General features: G+C 31.7%; 1 protein-coding gene across 2 annotated transcripts in view; it reads right to left on the bottom strand.

Moving 5' to 3' along the window:
- Positions 1–17,871, bottom strand: part of LOC145664877 (salivary peroxidase/catechol oxidase-like) — a 227,966-nt gene that overhangs the window by 30,786 nt on the left and 179,309 nt on the right. For both annotated transcript variants that reach the window (XM_081731923.1, XM_081731924.1), the window contains 8 exons: positions 14,696–14,848; positions 12,725–12,810; positions 10,278–10,497; positions 8,884–9,024; positions 7,597–7,767; positions 6,321–6,503; positions 4,157–4,309; positions 1,312–1,486 (listed from right to left, as the gene is read on the bottom strand). In XM_081731923.1, coding sequence (XP_081588049.1) covers positions 1,312–1,486; positions 4,157–4,309; positions 6,321–6,503; positions 7,597–7,767; positions 8,884–9,024; positions 10,278–10,497; positions 12,725–12,810; positions 14,696–14,848 — 1,282 coding nt within the window. The remainder of the gene's footprint in view (positions 1–1,311; positions 1,487–4,156; positions 4,310–6,320; positions 6,504–7,596; positions 7,768–8,883; positions 9,025–10,277; positions 10,498–12,724; positions 12,811–14,695; positions 14,849–17,871) is intronic.

The following is a 17,871-nucleotide window of genomic DNA, read 5'->3' as shown; positions in this document are numbered from 1 at the left end:
GTAACAAACTGTTTCTGTTTAGATAGCGAGAAACAAAGCGAGTTTAGGTTAGCTATAAAAAAATAAATAAATAAAAAAAAACTTTCAGTTGATTTTTTAACTATACATTAATGAGCTTCATTTACATTAGTTGCAAACTTGTAGGCCTAAAACCTATTTTCAAAAATTTTATCGTTTCTGATTAGTCACTTTACACTACATTTTATCATTATTTTGTTTCTGACATACAAGGGCGTCCATCAAGGGGGCAAGGTGGAGCGATCGCCCCCTCCCCTAGAGGAAATTGTACTTCAGAATATCGAAAATCCAATAGAATTTTTACATTAGTTACAGCAAAATTTGAAACTATTTTTGAAACGTCGCTTATACTTGCCCTTCCCTCCCTTGGAAACCACAACATGGGCGCCCTTGCTGACATACACTTCGTATCATTTAACTAAAATTGTAAAACAAGGTTGAATTTTACTGTTTGAATAAACAAACAAAAAACAAACAAAATGTGTATGTTTTTTTAGTACCACATTTTTCATTAAAAAAAAATAGACTATCAAAAGTAAAACACAAAATTTTTAAGTTTATGTTTGCTTTTTACGTCAAAAATGCTTTAAAATGCAATGTACGACAACTATATTTTTTCTAAATTTTCCACCGGACGACCCACGGACCCCCGCATTCCTGGGGGTATTCCGTATACCACAGTCTCTCTAGTAGTCTGTCCCCTCCAAGTTTATATGCTGCTGACGCCAATAGATTACAATATCACACATCTGCTATAATTTAAAATTAATTATTTGGTCGCTTTGTTTGATTCCATTTTGTTCCCAAAGAATGTAGAATATTCATATAGCAGTTAAAATAAACAAAAAAAAAAGTACAATATTTATACCACTATTTATGATTTAGTTTGATCTTATTAGAGTATATTTTGTTATCTGCTCTAATTCATTCACCAATATGTTCAGTAATTAATTCTGTGTTTTAGAACATATTTAGTATATCTTTAATCTCTGTGTTGGTTTCTTTCTTTCTTTGTACGTATTTTTTTCTCTCTGCTTTAACTCTGAAGATAAGACAAAAAAATATTTGTAACACTTTCATACGTTGACTGAGTGTAAGAAAACATAATATCAGAAACCTCAATTTCAAGTCCGTACCGTACTATTGAAGATTTCAGTCGCTTTTTAGATTCCATTTACTATTATAGAAGCACTCGATTTATTTCTAGAGATTATTCCTTATGCACTAGTGTCCACTACAATGGCATCCAATAATAATTATTATAATTGTAATTTATTTTGTTTCACAGCTTACCTGTAAACTTCTCTTAATCTGCTTTTTGTATCAATGTTCATAACCCTTACTAACTGGGCCCAAGTAGAAAACTTTTTAAGACCGCACGCTTCACGCCATTCATTGTAAGGAGGCAAGCCATGGTCTCGGCCTCTTTGGATATTCAAAGCTGCTAAATCCATACCGAATTGATGAGCTAAAAAATAAATGAAATATATATATATATATATATATATATATATATATATATATATATATATATATATATATATATATATATATATATATATATATATATATATATATATAAAATAGAATTTATGTGGGAACGTCCATTTTCATTTTAATATAAGTAATGAATTCAAAGTGGCTAATAATTTCAACTCTTTCATATATTTTTTTCTTACTTTTCTTATTTAGCATTCCTCTCTGCATGAGAACCAGTGTTGCCAGATCGATCTACAAGTAGTGAATTGGGCTATTTTTTAAGTGCCCTCGGTACCAAAATTTCAAATTATCGACACGCTACCTTTTGGACTACTTTTAATTATCTGCAGGTTGTAAGTCTTAAGAATGTACTACTTTTTAATATATATGAAAACACGAATTATTAATTTTATATAATCCAATAAAAGCTTTGTTTGTTGAGCAATCTATTCAGAATGTGAACAATAGTTTTACTAAAACTAACAACTTCGATTCTAGTTCAATTCTTGTTTTAATACTTTTTAAATCTCCAAATCTGACAGCACTAGACTTTGGTTTAGTTTGCGTTGTTGAAGTAACACTGACCGCGTTGCCATCTCAGTTAATTCCTGAGCCTAATAGTTATGGAGAGTTACATCAACATCGTAAATTTGATTGTGTTTCTGTATTGTCCATATAAACATAATGCATAAATGGAATTACAATAAAAATTCGAAAATTCATGGCTTCCAGATAAAGAATTTAGCAAATGAATTAAATAAGGGAAGAGAAACAGTGAATAAACATACTGTAAACCTTGTAAAGTGTGTTTCAGAGCCCACAAAACTGACTTAAGCAAACATGTCTCCTTGAAAATAAGAAAAGTCGGCCATTTTATACTATTACCGCCTGCCCAGTTCATTGACACTGCAGTGCTATTCCAGCTGAGTAGGTGGAGTTTGTCCTAACACACTACCGCTAACAGTTGGAAGCTGCGGTCGCCGCCTGAGCATTGCCAACTCTGGCATCTGACTTTTTTTTCTTTGTTTGTTTGTTTGGACTACAAATAGTTGAAACCCGCTACTTTTGGAGCACAAATTCGCTACTTTTTAATCTTCACATCTGGCAGCACTACAATAATATTTATTTCAGTTGCTTTTTTTACAGGAACAACCACAAATGTTAGATGTAAATAAATATGAAATATACTAAAACTATTCTCTACTACGGAATTTCGATCATTTTTTTTTTTTTTTTTTTTTTTCTAGCTCTTACTGAGCTAAGTATTCGGGTTTCCGAGAAGTAGAGAAATGCTGCGTATACTGCTTATAATGAATACCTGCATCTATCAGCTCCAGAAAATATTCATGGACAGTAACATTGAAGAAGATGTTATAAGTTATTTTAAGCTAGATTGGAGCGTTTTTGGAAGGCAACAACCTCATATTGAAAACTAAAATGACAACGTGACTAAAGCACAAAATTTTCAATGAATGTATTATGCCTGTTTTAACATAAATCACAGAAGTGGCCACCATTATATCAAGTATTCACTGTGCGCAGACTACACAACGAAACACGGAGACCCAAGAAACACCCACAAATGTAGCAAAAGAACCATTTGTATCAAATATATGATAGAAGTAATGGATCTCATCACAAAAATAAAGGCATTGAAGTGGCAATGGGCCGGATATATTGCAAGAAGAAACATACAGAAGCAATCCTTCACTGGATACCAGAAACAACACTAGAAAACATCCTCATACAAGGTAGTGTAATAGGTCCACGTCTCATATAGCCTCCTTGTTGAACGGGACGTTAAACTCAAAATTAACTCAACGAAATTAAGAAGCATTGTAGTATATGGAAAAGAATTACGCAAGATATATACGAATGTAGAATATGAATTACCAAAAATAGTGAAAACGCAACCACAAACGTACTAAAAAAAATAAAAGAAAATACATTATATACATTATAAGTTCTTTCGTTGAAATGCTTCATCAGATAGGGAGACAAAATAAATAAATAAATAAATAAATAAATAAATACAGAAAGAACGTATATAAAGCAGAGAAGCATCCAGATGAGTGTCATATTGGAATTTTCTTTTTTCCCTAATTTCTCCTTTTCTCTATCTGATTGCAGCGAAAATGCTCGTAGTGCACTTTTTTGGTTTGGGATTGTGCTTTCACTATTTTTTGTTAAGTAATTCATTATATGTACACAAAATAAAGAGAAAATGTTTGATGATGGCATACCCTCCAAGGCCTCCTTCAGCCGCCATGGACAATCAAAATTTCACTATGTGACAACGTCGCAAAATAACTTGGAACCATTTGCATTACTGTAAGAATGCATCAAGCAGTTACATCGATTGTTACACGAATAAGTGATACTAGTGTCTATCTATTTGACTTTAACTACCATTTGGAAAGAATCAATGTTACTATTTGATGGATTGGTAGATATCCTCTAAGGTTTTTTTAACTGCGACGCTGCCACATAGTGCACAATTATATATATATTCGCTTTATTTTGACTTGTGGCATAACGCTCTGTTATTTGTGGTATATAATTAGAAAACACAATAAAAACATTACTTTTCAGCTATACACTTTCCTAATAGATAAAATCCCGGAAATGTTCACGTATATAAATAATATCAGGAACTTACTTGGTGTTTGGAAAAGATGATTAGTAAGTTCCTCAGTGATAAATTCATCTCTTTTCTGGCAACGTTGTACACATAAACCAAGCATCAGACGATCTACAGAGCCAAAATTATAGATACCGCCAGGATCAGTCATCTCCTCGCGAAGTGAAACATCTAGAAAAGTAAATAAATAAATAAGTACAGTAAAATAAATAAATAATACTACAATGCCATAAAATAATTTTGCTTGCCATTAATGCGAATAAAATTAGAATACAAAGTAAAACAACCATTATACGAGTACTTCAATGGTCTTAATATTTTAACTTTGATTCATAAATTTGCCTTTTCTCCCTTTCCTTGTACAGAGATACACGAAAGTTGATTCCCTTACATTAATTTTCATCGATTTCAGCGGTGAGACACAATATATCTGCAAATGTCTTTCACTCATGATTGTTTTAAAAAAATATTTTTCACTATGTGCCTATCTCATTTGGACCAAAATTTGGCTACTTAGGGTCTGCTGAATTTAGTGCAAATTACTTAAGATAAAAACTAGAAAAAAATTTCACTCTATCCACGACCTGTTTTGCTTTTCTGTAATACCTTGGTTAATTGGAACTAAAATTGTATGAAGGTGATTGAAGGTTTAGTTTGATGGTCTGCCGAATCTCATTGAGATAGATAAAATCCAAAAGTAGAAAAGTTGACTTTCGTTTGTCAATGAACTGACTATGTTTTCAGTAAAGGCTTGGCCGATTTGAATCAAAATTATCATGAAGATGATTGATGACCTTCTTGGATGGTGTACTAAATTTTTGTTGAGATCGATCGAAGTCAAAAGCCGGAACCGAACAGCCTCAATAATAGCGTACAAAACATTAACAATTGATAACATTAACAAACATTAACATCAACATTAATATTGATACGAAAATTCTTCATCATCAGAAGTGCGGGTACAACGTCAAAAATCATCCACCAAATAAAAATGCATAATGTCAACTTATATCATTAACTACAGTCATTGTACACTCGTAAGTCAGCCTTCATGACTCTTTTTTTCTTTCTTGTTTTATCCCCTTTTTCTTATCGAAATGAATATCTTAATTGTAACACTTTCTAGCTAGTTGGAAAAAAATGTGATTTACTTTATTTTAAATCATAAAAGCCTGAACTATGTTTGGTCAATTATTGGATAAAGCATAAATAAAAAAAAAAAAAAATTAAATTAAATAAAATCGTAAGAGACAGAACAAACTTTCAAGAATCTTGACTGTATAAACATTACATAAAATTAATCGTTTAACCCCTCGAGCCGGGAGTTAAACACCCATCAGCCGTTGCGAGAGGCGGTAATTTCAAATCACCAAGACAGAATTTTCACACACAAAATTGACCATAAATCAATGTCACAAAATTGAACATAATTTCACGTAAGAAGAAGGAAAACCAACAGATGGCAGCACATTGCTGTCTACTTTTGAGTGACATGCGTTTTCGTTCATGTGGGTAAACAACAGATGGCAGAATATGAATCATTTCGTGACTACTACACGGGACGTATACGTGTACGTCGATCTGCCTCTAGAAGCACTATGAGGGTCCGTACACGTGTACATGGAACCTGCTTGAACGGTTAAAAGAAAGCTAATTTGGTTATGTAAAAATAAAATAATAATAATTACGATAACTCGATTTCTTAGATCAGAAAAATAACTTCTTTAATTTACATTATATATGGTTTATAAGATTTTTTCTAGTATATAAACTATAACAATCTACCTCATTCTTATATATGTAATTCTTAAGCCAAATTTAGTTTATTCTGAAATATTTATTTACAAAACATAAACTGTGTATAATATGTATATGCTCTGACGAAATATGAACAAAACCACTGCCCTGGCTTTTCTTTGTAGGCTTTCAGATTTATATTGTTGATTAATTGTCGAATTTTTGCTGCAACACTAGCAGTTTTAAAATTACTTAAATGAATATATAACATAAACAGTACCACAGTTTAGTTCGTAATTTCTTGTAACGATTCTACTTCGTAAACTTTTTGTGTAGTGACAAAATCTAAAACTTACAAGGAGAATTTGAACCAAGAGTTTTGTTATAATTTGCAATTTTGGTCTCCTAGTGTTTTACATCAATAGTGGATGTTAGAAGTACTTACTGAATGGCAAAGGTCTGTACAGTTTATCACAGCGAATGAACGTTTTTTGTACCAAACTATGGCCAAATCTAAATGCAGCTGTACCAAAGGCATTTGCAGCTGAGGGATTTACTTTTTCATCATAACCGTAGTAGTAGCCTTTCTTCTGAAGCGTTATTTCAAATATATCCATTACTTGTTTCCCTGAAAATAAACAATTAAAAAGGTTGCATCAAAAAGTGAGATTTATATAATATTCTGGTTTTATTTGCAAAAAAAAAAAAAAAAAAAAAAAAAAGTTAAAGTGTTCTTCTTTATCAGATGTATGATTACAGTGCGTCTAGGACATGATTTCTTTCTCCAACGGGAAACTACTACTTTATTTCTTTTATCTTCCTATGCTTACCTAAGGACGATCTATAGACGACCAAAAAAGAGAAAACTACTTGAAATGGAGAGGAAAGATTTAGAAAATACTTCTTCTACTTTTGAAAGCTGTTATATACGTGTCGGAGAATCTCTGGAGTAAATATATGAGAGGAAACCAATGCTACGGACTATTTTCTGATCATCTCTGTATATTGAGATATAAGATTTTTTTTGTTTACTTTATTTTTTTTAAGATCCATTAGAGGTTATTTGAACTCAAAGTTGTTTTTTTCATATATAAATATACTATTTCGCACCAAGAATACATACTGTATATATATATATATATATGTTGCCAATTCTTCTACATATTATGTTTGGTATGTGATTATTTTGATATGTTAAATGTTGTTTAAAGTTGTGAAGTAATACCATGCAATATGCAATAATATTAATCTTAATGTACCTATAAAATGAAAGATAAAACTTTATTCGAACATCCAAATCGTATTACTGTAGCACAATGGACTAAAGCACGACGTTTAAACAAATGCTGAATTCAGATTTTAACATATAAACAAATGCTGAATTTAGATTTTAACGGGCAAGAAAATGCTGAATTTTGATTTTTACGTATAAACAAATGCTGAATTCAGACTTTAACGTAGAAACAAACGTTGAATTTAGATTGTAACGTATAAATAAATGCTGAATTTAGATTTTAACGTATTAAAATTGCTGAATTTAGATTTTTACGTATAAACAAATGCTAAATTCAGACTTTAACGTAGAAACAAACGATGAATTTAGATTTTAACGTATAAACAAACGCTGGATTCAGATTTTAATATATAAAGTATACTATACTACAAAACTAAAATACATTTGCTTCATTACTGAGCCAACATTAGGAAATTCTTCTCCTTACCTAATACTAATGGTAGGAACTCCCTGTAGGTAATATGCTGGATCATGGCAGCAACAATTCTCCTAGCTTCCTGGAACAACCGCTCATCAGACCAATGAGGATTTAGATGACTTAATCTGGTAGCAAGTCTGTTATGTTCTCTCAGCCACAGAATATGGGACGCAATAAGACCTTCATAGAAAACACAACATGAATCAAATTATATTTTCCATTCGATTTCAATCAAAAACTAATCTATATGGATCATAATCGACATTTTATATATACAAGTGTAGCACTGTTTTCTAAAGTTTTAAAATTACATTTTAAGGTTTCTATTTTACTCATCCTTACATGTTTCACGTGGAAAGATATACTAAATATTATAATCATGAGCAGGTCCATATTACCGTACAGGCCACAGAAGCCTGGGTCCAAGGTTTCAAATTCTCAGGGAGCGGTATACTAAAAGAAATCAGCATTGAAGCGTGGTATGCAGAGAAAACAGATGTTGCTTATGAGAAAAGAAAAAAATAACGGAGATCCTTACTGAAATCAATGTTGGTAACAGCGCGACCGAGTTTTCTCGTTACGACACCACTTACGCTAGAAGGAGTTGAGGCTTTTGTTTAGTGATTGCCAGCGTAATCCGTGTATTTTGTTCTGTACGTCCCGCCCCGTTGCTGGTGGCTCAATGTAAGCGGTCGCGGCCTTATTATTTAGGTCTATGCTGAATACGAACAAATAAAGGGGTGAGAAAACGGTAAAATTCTCTTTGAACCAGGGGCGCAAAATACGTAAATACGGACCTGATCATGTGAAAAATTTACTAAGTTTCAATTCAATTTCAACTTCAATTTATTAAAGACTGAGTTAAGGCTTGTGTCTTTAACATGGCTGTCTAGAATGACTTTGAAATATCTTTTGGAAGGTCATTCCACAATTCCACAGCTGTGACAGGGAATGAATTTGACACAGTACAATTTTTATGACTCGACAGAGAAAGTAGTGATGTTTCATTGTTTCTGGTGTTGCGTTCATGAGATTAGTGTTGATATTGAAAACGCTACATTAGATACTCTGTTTTTTTTTTTTTTTTTTTTTTTTTAAACTTATTAATATCTGAAATACAGTTGTAAGTATGTAATATCTACTTCAGCTTTTCAAAGTAGCTAGTTAAATGATCTGAATATCTCAAGTTAAATATATGACGGACGAAAGCATTTTGAATTCTTTGCAGTTCCCTTGTTCATGGAAGTTAAAAAAGGAACCCTTACATTTAGGTTTTATTCATTATCTTAACTATACCTGGCTGTTCATTAACACGCTTATCCCCAGCTCTGAAGCAATGCAGATTGTTTGATAACGGACGGCATAAGTCAGTGTGCCTGTTGAAGGACGGTGGGAGAAGAGATTTCCTAAACTGCACCCTTGTATACTGCATCATTCCTAAAATTGAAAAGATTTTCAAGTTACTCTTGGTCAGTAATCCAATAGAGAGAGAGTATTAATAAGATTTTCAACATAATTCAAAGTTGTCCTCTATGTAATTTCAATAATAAAAATCGAATTTAAAGAAATTTTATACATTCAATGACTGCAAATACATTATTAATATATCTATCTGTCTCTTTTTCTTTATATATATATATATATATATATATATATATATATATATATATATATATATATATATATAGGGTGTATAGGGTGTTACAAAAATATATCACAATATTTTGAGAACAGATTCCTCACATCAAAATAAGAAAAATTTCGTATGGATCTGTGCTCAAAAGTGAATAGTTTCGGAGTTACAGAGTGCCGAAAACTTGAAACAAGTGAACTTTAAAAGTTCATAGCTCCGCTACTATGGGACCTATCGTAGTTGGATCAAGACATCACTGAGGAACTGGTATGTGAACTATCCAAATATCCATATTTAAGAATGCTCCAGTACTTGCACGTCAATTTTTAAAGAGGTAGGTGGAGAGTGATCAAGTACTCCCAAGCAGCCTCTTTAAAAATGATTGTGCAAATAGCTTGTGCAAGTACCTGAGGTGTTGAAAGATGGATATTTGGATAGTTCACATACCAGTTTCTCAGTAATGTTTTGACCCGACTACGATCGATCCTGTATTAGTTGAACTATGAACTTTTAAAGTTCACTTATTTCAGCACTCTATAAGTCCGAAACTGCACTTGAAATTTAAAAACAAATTTTGCAGAAATATTAGAATTTATTAGACATCGTAGTCTAAAGGTTAAAGCATTGGACTCATGTCAAAGTGGTCCTGGCTTCGATTCCCGACCCTTCCTTTCCAATTTGCGTCGTCCGTCCAGCGTCGTGAGGCAAATGTTGGAGCTGCTGAAGCCTTCAAATGGACTGTTACGCTAAGTGGTTTGTTTTTTTACAAATTAGAAATGCCTAACTCAGTTGTTTCTTATTTTATACAGATTTATTTTATTTTATTCTAACTAATAAATTGTATATAGTTCTTTTATAAGTTTTATTCAAATTCTCTTTCGAGAAATCTAGCAAAAACTTGATTATTATCCTTATAAAGATTAATTGGTACTTCCTAACTAAGAAGTAATTAATATCTTTTTCAGCAATAGATTACTTTTATGTAATTAGTATTCTTTTCTTTAAAAAAAAGTTTTTAATGCAACTTGTAAAAAAAAAAAAAAAAGGAAAAATTTACCTTTTCTAAATAATCTGAGATCTGATTGCTCTTGTTCCGTACTTCCGTAAACGGTAGAAGCATCAATGAACGATGTTACTTGATTCACTTGCTCTCGGGGACCCAAAGAGCAATCCAGGCGTGCGGTAGGGCTACTGCGTACAAATTCAAGGCACTTTATTCCATATTTACTGTAGAACGGATCATCATGAGGAACAAGAATAGGTAAACAGTCAGGATGCTGAAAATATAATATAGAATTATTCATTAACTGTTTGCATTTTTATATCAGTTTCTGAATTATTGCAGATAAACATCACAAAATGCGAACGTGGTTTAAAACAAAATAATTCTACTCCCAAAACGCTTACCCAGTTATTTGATACACGATTATCATTAACCCTTTGCGTTCCAGGTGTCATTTTCCTATATTCGTGCTGTAAAAGATTTTCGTTTACTGTTAAAAGACGTTGACCATTATATAGGGCATACTTATTATGCACGCGCGAGGAGAGCATTCATATTACTGATAAAAAAAATATATATTTGCATTTTGGAATATTTGGACTGAAAAGGGAAATTTTGATGTTCTGAAGGGATTTTATGCTGGTTCAGGTTGGCAACAGTGACCGGAGATCAAACACAATTTTTTTTTTCGTTTTCTTTTTTTCCGATCTCGAAATACGATCTCGAATTTGCTAATTGTTTATCGTCAAAACAAACACATGTATGTCGTAATTGAAGCTTTCTTAGGCTTGCCATCTACTAATACAAAACTGTTTTTCCTTTTTACTTTTCTGTCAGTAAGGTGCTGTCACCTAAGGAGAAATAGTAGAGCTAACTCGTGCCATGCATCCACTAAAAAATGTCATCATCTCCAGGATTAATATGACCCTTAATAAGGGATACATTTTCATGATATTCCCAAGGATGTCACTGGTATTTTTCAACGGAGTATTTTATGACATCCACATGGATGTCACTGGTATTTTGCAACGGAGTATTTTATGACATCCACATGGATGTCACTGGTATTTTGCAACGGAGTATTTTATGACATCCACATGGATGTCACTGGTATTTTGCAACGGAGTATTTTATGACATCCACATGGATGTCACTGGTATTTTGCAACGGAGTATTTTATGACATCCACATGGATGTCACTGGTATTTTACAATTGAGTATTTTATGACATCCACATGGATGTCACTGGTATTTTACAACGGAGTATTTTATGACATCCACATGGATGTCACTGGTATTTTACAATGGAGTATTTTATGACATCCACATGGATGTCACTAGTACGCAAGTGGTTAATTGTACGTTTATTAGACGCAGTACTTAGATAGTTAACATAACTGTTTATGTATTGAAATTAATTGTAATGTTGATTTTTTAAAAGTAGTAAAACTTTCAAAAGGTACAGTCAAACAAAACTGCATAATCTGAGTTCTATATTGATGTTGTTCTTTCATTTGAACTCATTAAGAGCAAAGTGTAATAAATATATTTGAAATTATATTTTAAGGCTTCCGAGTAACAATATGGTTCTAGTATCAAGTCCGACTCCTCAGTGGGGCACGCATGCTTAAGGTTGTAGTAAACGGACAAGTTTTGCCGATAGATGTCACTACAGTCTGTGTATTTATCTCATGTGTTTTTTACCTTTCACGAAAATTCACGATTTCTCTTATAAATTTCAACCTTGAGACTTCAAAGTTTTAGAGAAGGAACTTCATAACCTATCGAAGGCAACAATCCCTGCCGTTTTTTTTATTTAGAATTTTCTTCGCTGTTGAAACAGTTCCATAGTTAAAGGTTTGGATATCCATTTCAACAATGAAGAAAATTCTAAACAAAACATTGGCACGGATTGTTGCCTTCGATAGGTTATGAAGTTCCTTCTCCAAAAATTTGAAGTCGCTAGGTTGAAATTTGTAAGAGAAATCGTGAATTTTCGTGGAAGCTAAAAAAATACACGAGAGAGATACGAAGACTGTAATGACATCTATCGGCAGAACTTGTCCCTTTAAACCAACCTTAAAATGTAGGTCCACGATTGGGTGATGCAAAAGGACGCTAAACACCAAACAACCAAATTAATTTTTAAAATAGAACATTTTAAAAACGTAACTAACAACGTTTATTTTTTAATATAGTATTATCCATTCCTTAAATCGATTTGCCTTATCTTCTTATCAGTATCCTCTATATATTACCATCAGGATTTAAAGTAAAATTGTATATTAAAAATTATTTAAGTAATTTAGAGTTTAACTGATGAGTAATTGTTAAGCAATTCAGAGTTTGATTAATGTAAAATGTATGTGTATTTGTAAGTTGTATTAAATATACAGAATAAAGCCAGACAATTATCGATTTTCATAACTCAAACCAAGAATACATTGAAACTTAAATTAAATTGTAGATTAATTTGGAAGTATTTGGTTTCTAAAACTTACCGTGATGTTAAGAGGCAATGGTTCATGTCCGTCATCACTACAGCACTTAGGAACACTGTTATTAAAGCCACGCGTTTGAGCAGAAGCTGAAACATCATCAGCAATAACTTAATATTAATAGTACATCATATCAATCATTATACTAAAGATATTTTATATTAGTTCATTGTAGGAAACGTATTAGTTACATCATTAACATATTACTCTTTCTGAGAAGAGTACATTTGGTATGATGGAACACAGTGATGCCAACCTGTGGGGAAAATCCCATTTTGTGAGTTTTTTTTTTTTTTTTTTTTTTTTTTTTTTTTTTTTTTTTTACAGTAATTTTTCGAATAAGGACATAGGAAGTTTTCGTCTAAATTGGTAGCATATATGGAATTTTTCATATATTTAGTTCATCGACACCAACAAAATTCTCCATGAGCGAGAAATACGGTAATGACGCTTGACTAAACATGAAATCATTGCTAATTGTCAATTATTGGAAAGTGTGTGTTAGTGTGAAAGTGTTTTATACTGGAACTTGTGGATCTCAAGGAAACAAGTAAAGAACGTAAATCATACTGTGGAGGTCTTTAAAAAAAAAATAACGAACAAAAGAAAGCAAAATTACGTAACGAGAAAAGGCCAATTTCTAAAACGTCCCACATGGGATAATTGGAGAATGAAGTTTGTTTAGTTTCATTACGTTCAGTAGTACATTCTGGCACTAAATTGTGATAGATATACTAAATGGTGACAACAAAATGAGCTTGTTTTCATCAACAGTTTCAATAGTCTTTATTTTAATTAAGGGAAATATTTATTAGGAATTTAGGAGATCGCAATTTACGAACAATTCACTCAAATATTGAAGAGTTAAGTGATCTACAGTAGTTTTAATTTTCATATTTTATAAATTTTGAAAAATTTTGTAATTAATATAGCGCACGGGAAATTTAAAAGCAAAATGAGAATTTCTGCCTTTCAAGATGGAATTTTATAAGGTTCCAGGTCGGCATCACTGATGACACACAACATTGTTATATTTCCTTCATTTTGCGTTTCGTATATGTTTACAGGTTTTCTTGTATACCAGCGGTTTTATCCCAAAAGATACAAATGTTAATAAGTACAGGTAGACTCAACAATGATTTTAAAAAATATACTTGATTTATTCACATTGTTTTGTAAGTTCTCTTGCTCATTTTTTATTGAATATTTTTCTAATACTTAAACTTAAGTACACATGAGTGAAGTATCTTCAAAACCTTACTTATAGCACAGAAATCTGAATACCCAACTATTTTGAAATCAAAAATTGCGCACCGAGATTTCTAATCTATCAGAAAAGGTATGGACGTAATTACTAGATTATTTTATAGGATTTTGTAGATATTATCTGGCTCACTCTCTAAACTTTTGATATTCTTTGTTGTCTTGAAGATACTAGCTAAAGTTTAACAAGTAACTGTAACGAATCGAAAATTTCGTTCTTGGCAAATGTCCTTAAATCCATCGCAAACTGCTTCGAAAAATTATAATAGATACACTGAAGAAGATGTCATTTTACGTTGAAAATATTATGAATGGAACTGTATAGTTTTTGGAAGAGTGGCGCCAACGGTCTCTGTATTTAAAGGTGGTATATCAGCAGTGGAACTTTTTAATGGAACTGAATATAAATTTTTGAAAACCAAGTTTTTGCGGCCAGAGCCATTCACTTACACCCGTCCTGTATGAAATATGTTTTGAAAACGCTGGCTATTTAAATGTATTTGTACTACTTAAAACTATTAGTAAACAGTATAGCAAAGCTGCGAACTTTTTACTTAGTTGTAAAACATTTTTTTAAAAAAATATACACTTATTCAAATTGTCTTTGGATGAAACAAATTCAATTATTAAGGCAATATTTATCTTTCTTTGTTTATTTACTTATGTTGCACATTTCATTAGTATACACACAATGATAATAATTCAACTTACATGTTAGGTCATGGTCTAAGAATTGCCCCCACTGCATAATCATATGCGTCACAGGCGTCAGATCGTTATCGACATCTTTGTGAATTGCAGCACTCACTCTTCGAGCACTTGGCAAAGTGTTGCCTCTCACCGAACGACGAGGGGATTCGAGTCCTGCAAACAATACACCAGATGAAATAAAGTTTAATTATAGAAAATAGAACACATTGAACGTAAGCAGTAGCAGAGGAAAGCAAACAGATCAGTTGGTCTCATTACTTTCATCTTCAAAGCAGAAATAAATGTATGTTTTAAAAAGAAAGTAGTGTTTCGAATTTTATAGGAATTATACACATTTTCTTTTAAGTTAACAGAAAATTCTTTCACAAAACAACTTAGTTTCACATAACCCTTAACAATATATTAATAGTATATATATTTTTTTTAAGACATTGTAAAATATTCCTACTTAAATATTTCTGAAAATAATTAATCATAGAAAGAGAAGTCTTCTATAAATAATCAATCATAGAAAGAGAAGTCTACTGTAAATAATCAACCATACAAAGATATGTCTCCTGTAAATAATCAATCATAGAAAAAGAAGTCTGTTGTAAATAACCAATCATAGAAGGGTATGTCTTCTATAAATAATCAATCACAGAAAGAGAAGTCTACTGTAAATAATCAACCATACAAAGATATGTCTTCTGTAAATAATCAATCATAGAAAAAGAAGTCTGTTGTAAATAATCAATCATAGAAAGAGAAGTCTGTTGTAAATAATCAATCATAGAAAGAGAAGTCTGTTGTAAATAATCAATCATAGAAACGGAAGTCTTCTGTATATAACAAATCAAAATAACATTTTGTAAAGAACTAGTCATGAAATAACATTCTGTAGACTCAAATTGGCATTCTATAAACAACTGTTCATAAAACAAGAATAATCTGCGAACAGAGAATCATAAGAGAATAACCTTCCTAAATAATAAGTCAAATAATCAATCATTGAAAGAATATAATCTTCGGTAAATAGTTAATCATAAAAATGGGAATAGTCTTCCGTAATACGCCAATCAAAAACGGAGAATGATATTGTGTAAAAGAATAATCATAGAAAAGATACTCCTGATGATGGGTAACAACCCATCATAGAAACAGACTATTCTTCTGTAAATAGTTAATCATAGAAAAGACTAATCGGAGGAGCTTGTAATTGTAAAAATAGAATAATATTCTATACGCAGTCACAAAAAAAGACAATATAATCTTCTGTAAATAATGAATCTAAAAACAGAATGGTTTAACATAAGTATTCATAAAATAAGCACAAATAGTCAATTACAAGTGAATATTCTTCTCTGATTTTGATTTAATATATTCTATTATTGTTTATTTCTAATCATCTAATTCCAAGTGACGTACATAATAAAGGGATATAACGTTCTTTGACCTGTTAGGTTATAACTTTTAAAAACAATCATTTAAAAAAATGTGAACACCTTTTTTCTTTATATAGAATAAGAAATCATGTTTATCTTAGCTTCGTATTAGAAAACCACTTATACGAATAATTATACACCTACATAACAACTTAAATATAACTAAAATCTGACTTATATTAATGATCTGTGTTACAGTTTCGGAAATATATCATTGCTTTCATAAGACATATTTTTCAGATAATGTTTGATGAAGGCATGATATATTACCGAAACTATAATGTATCTGATGAAGGAATGATATATTGCCGAAACTATAATGTGTCTGATGAAGGCATAATATATTGCCGAAACTAAAACGTGTGTGATGAATGCATGATATATTGCTGAAACTATAATGCATCTGATGAAGGCATGATATACTGTCGAAACTATAATGCATCCAATGAAGAAGTGATACATTATCGAAACTATAATGTATCTGATGAAGAAATGATATATTACCGAAACTATAATGTGTCTAATGAAGGCATGATATATATTGCCGAAACTGTAAAACACATTAACAAAAAATTGGCTACTTACCAATGAATCCTCCCTTGGAAAGCCTAAATATTGAAATTGATAGAATATAAAATAGAATATAGAAATGGATGCATATTTTGAGTCTGGCAATAGAAACGTAACATAGACGCCGCACTATCTTCGATTCATCATTCCTTTTGCACTTCGCTCTGCTCGTTACATTTCAGGATCTACTTTTTACGTTACATTTATTTATTTAGTGGTATGTATTCTTTGTTTTACACCTTTTATCTCCTATCCGTTTTAATCCTTTTCACCTTGCCACTGAGGACGGAACCAGTTTTGAGTTCCGAAACGTTTGAGAAATATTTAGGCTTTTCAAGGGAGGATTCATTGTAAAGTAGCCAATTTTTTTTGTTAATTTGAATCATCCTTTCATGCGCCCATACAATTGTAAAACACATTGTTAATATAAGTTATACGCAGTTTCAAAGCTAGAACAAACATCAATTAGGTACAAAATAATTCCTCCTTTGCTCAAATCCTATCAAGCCACTGTTTGGTTCCGTTATCTTGTCAAAGGAAATGAGTGATGCAGCTGTAGTCAAGCAAGTAGCAAATTTCCTTTTTCTTTTTTTAGATCGTAAAATTAAACCGAACTAAAATAAAAGGAAGAACATGATTCAACTTGTATGTACCAGTTTTTTTCTTTTCCCTTGATTTTTATTGCTAGTGATTTGTGTTGTATCTGTCTGCTAAAATCGTGCACAAAGAATTATGACCTCAGCCTCAAAGTTGAACTATACCACAAAATAATAAAAATAAAAAAAAAACTGCAATGTAATAGAAGGCCAGATTCGTGACATGCTTACACATATTAACCTTTAGCAGCAACTAAGAAGTGGTGTGAACCATCAAATTGAAAAAAAAAAAAAATCATAGCATATGATTTTTGTTGCATCACGGACATAAATCATTATAGACAACTGTACTTTGTGTTTCCGACGACAAAAGAACAAAGAAAAAATGAAAAAGAAAAAAATACTTGGCTTGTTCATCATCATTATCATGATAATCATTTTTGACACCACCGTTGGCACTTCTCTCGTTCGCATCTTCAACTTACTTCCTTAAGATCCTTCAGAAACACCTGGTTAGATAACAACGTGGGTTTACCTTGTGAGTTCTATCCTCTTACTTGTAAGTAGGCTTGTGTGCCACGAAGGG

The sequence above is a fragment of the Thermobia domestica genome, chromosome 11 (assembly GCF_964235325.1).
Source record: "Thermobia domestica chromosome 11, izTheDome1.hap1.1, whole genome shotgun sequence".
In the NCBI taxonomy this organism is placed as follows: domain Eukaryota; kingdom Metazoa; phylum Arthropoda; class Insecta; order Zygentoma; family Lepismatidae; genus Thermobia; species Thermobia domestica.
The sequence above is the reverse complement of the archived record's forward strand: the minus strand, read 5'-3'. Positions and strand labels throughout refer to the sequence as shown.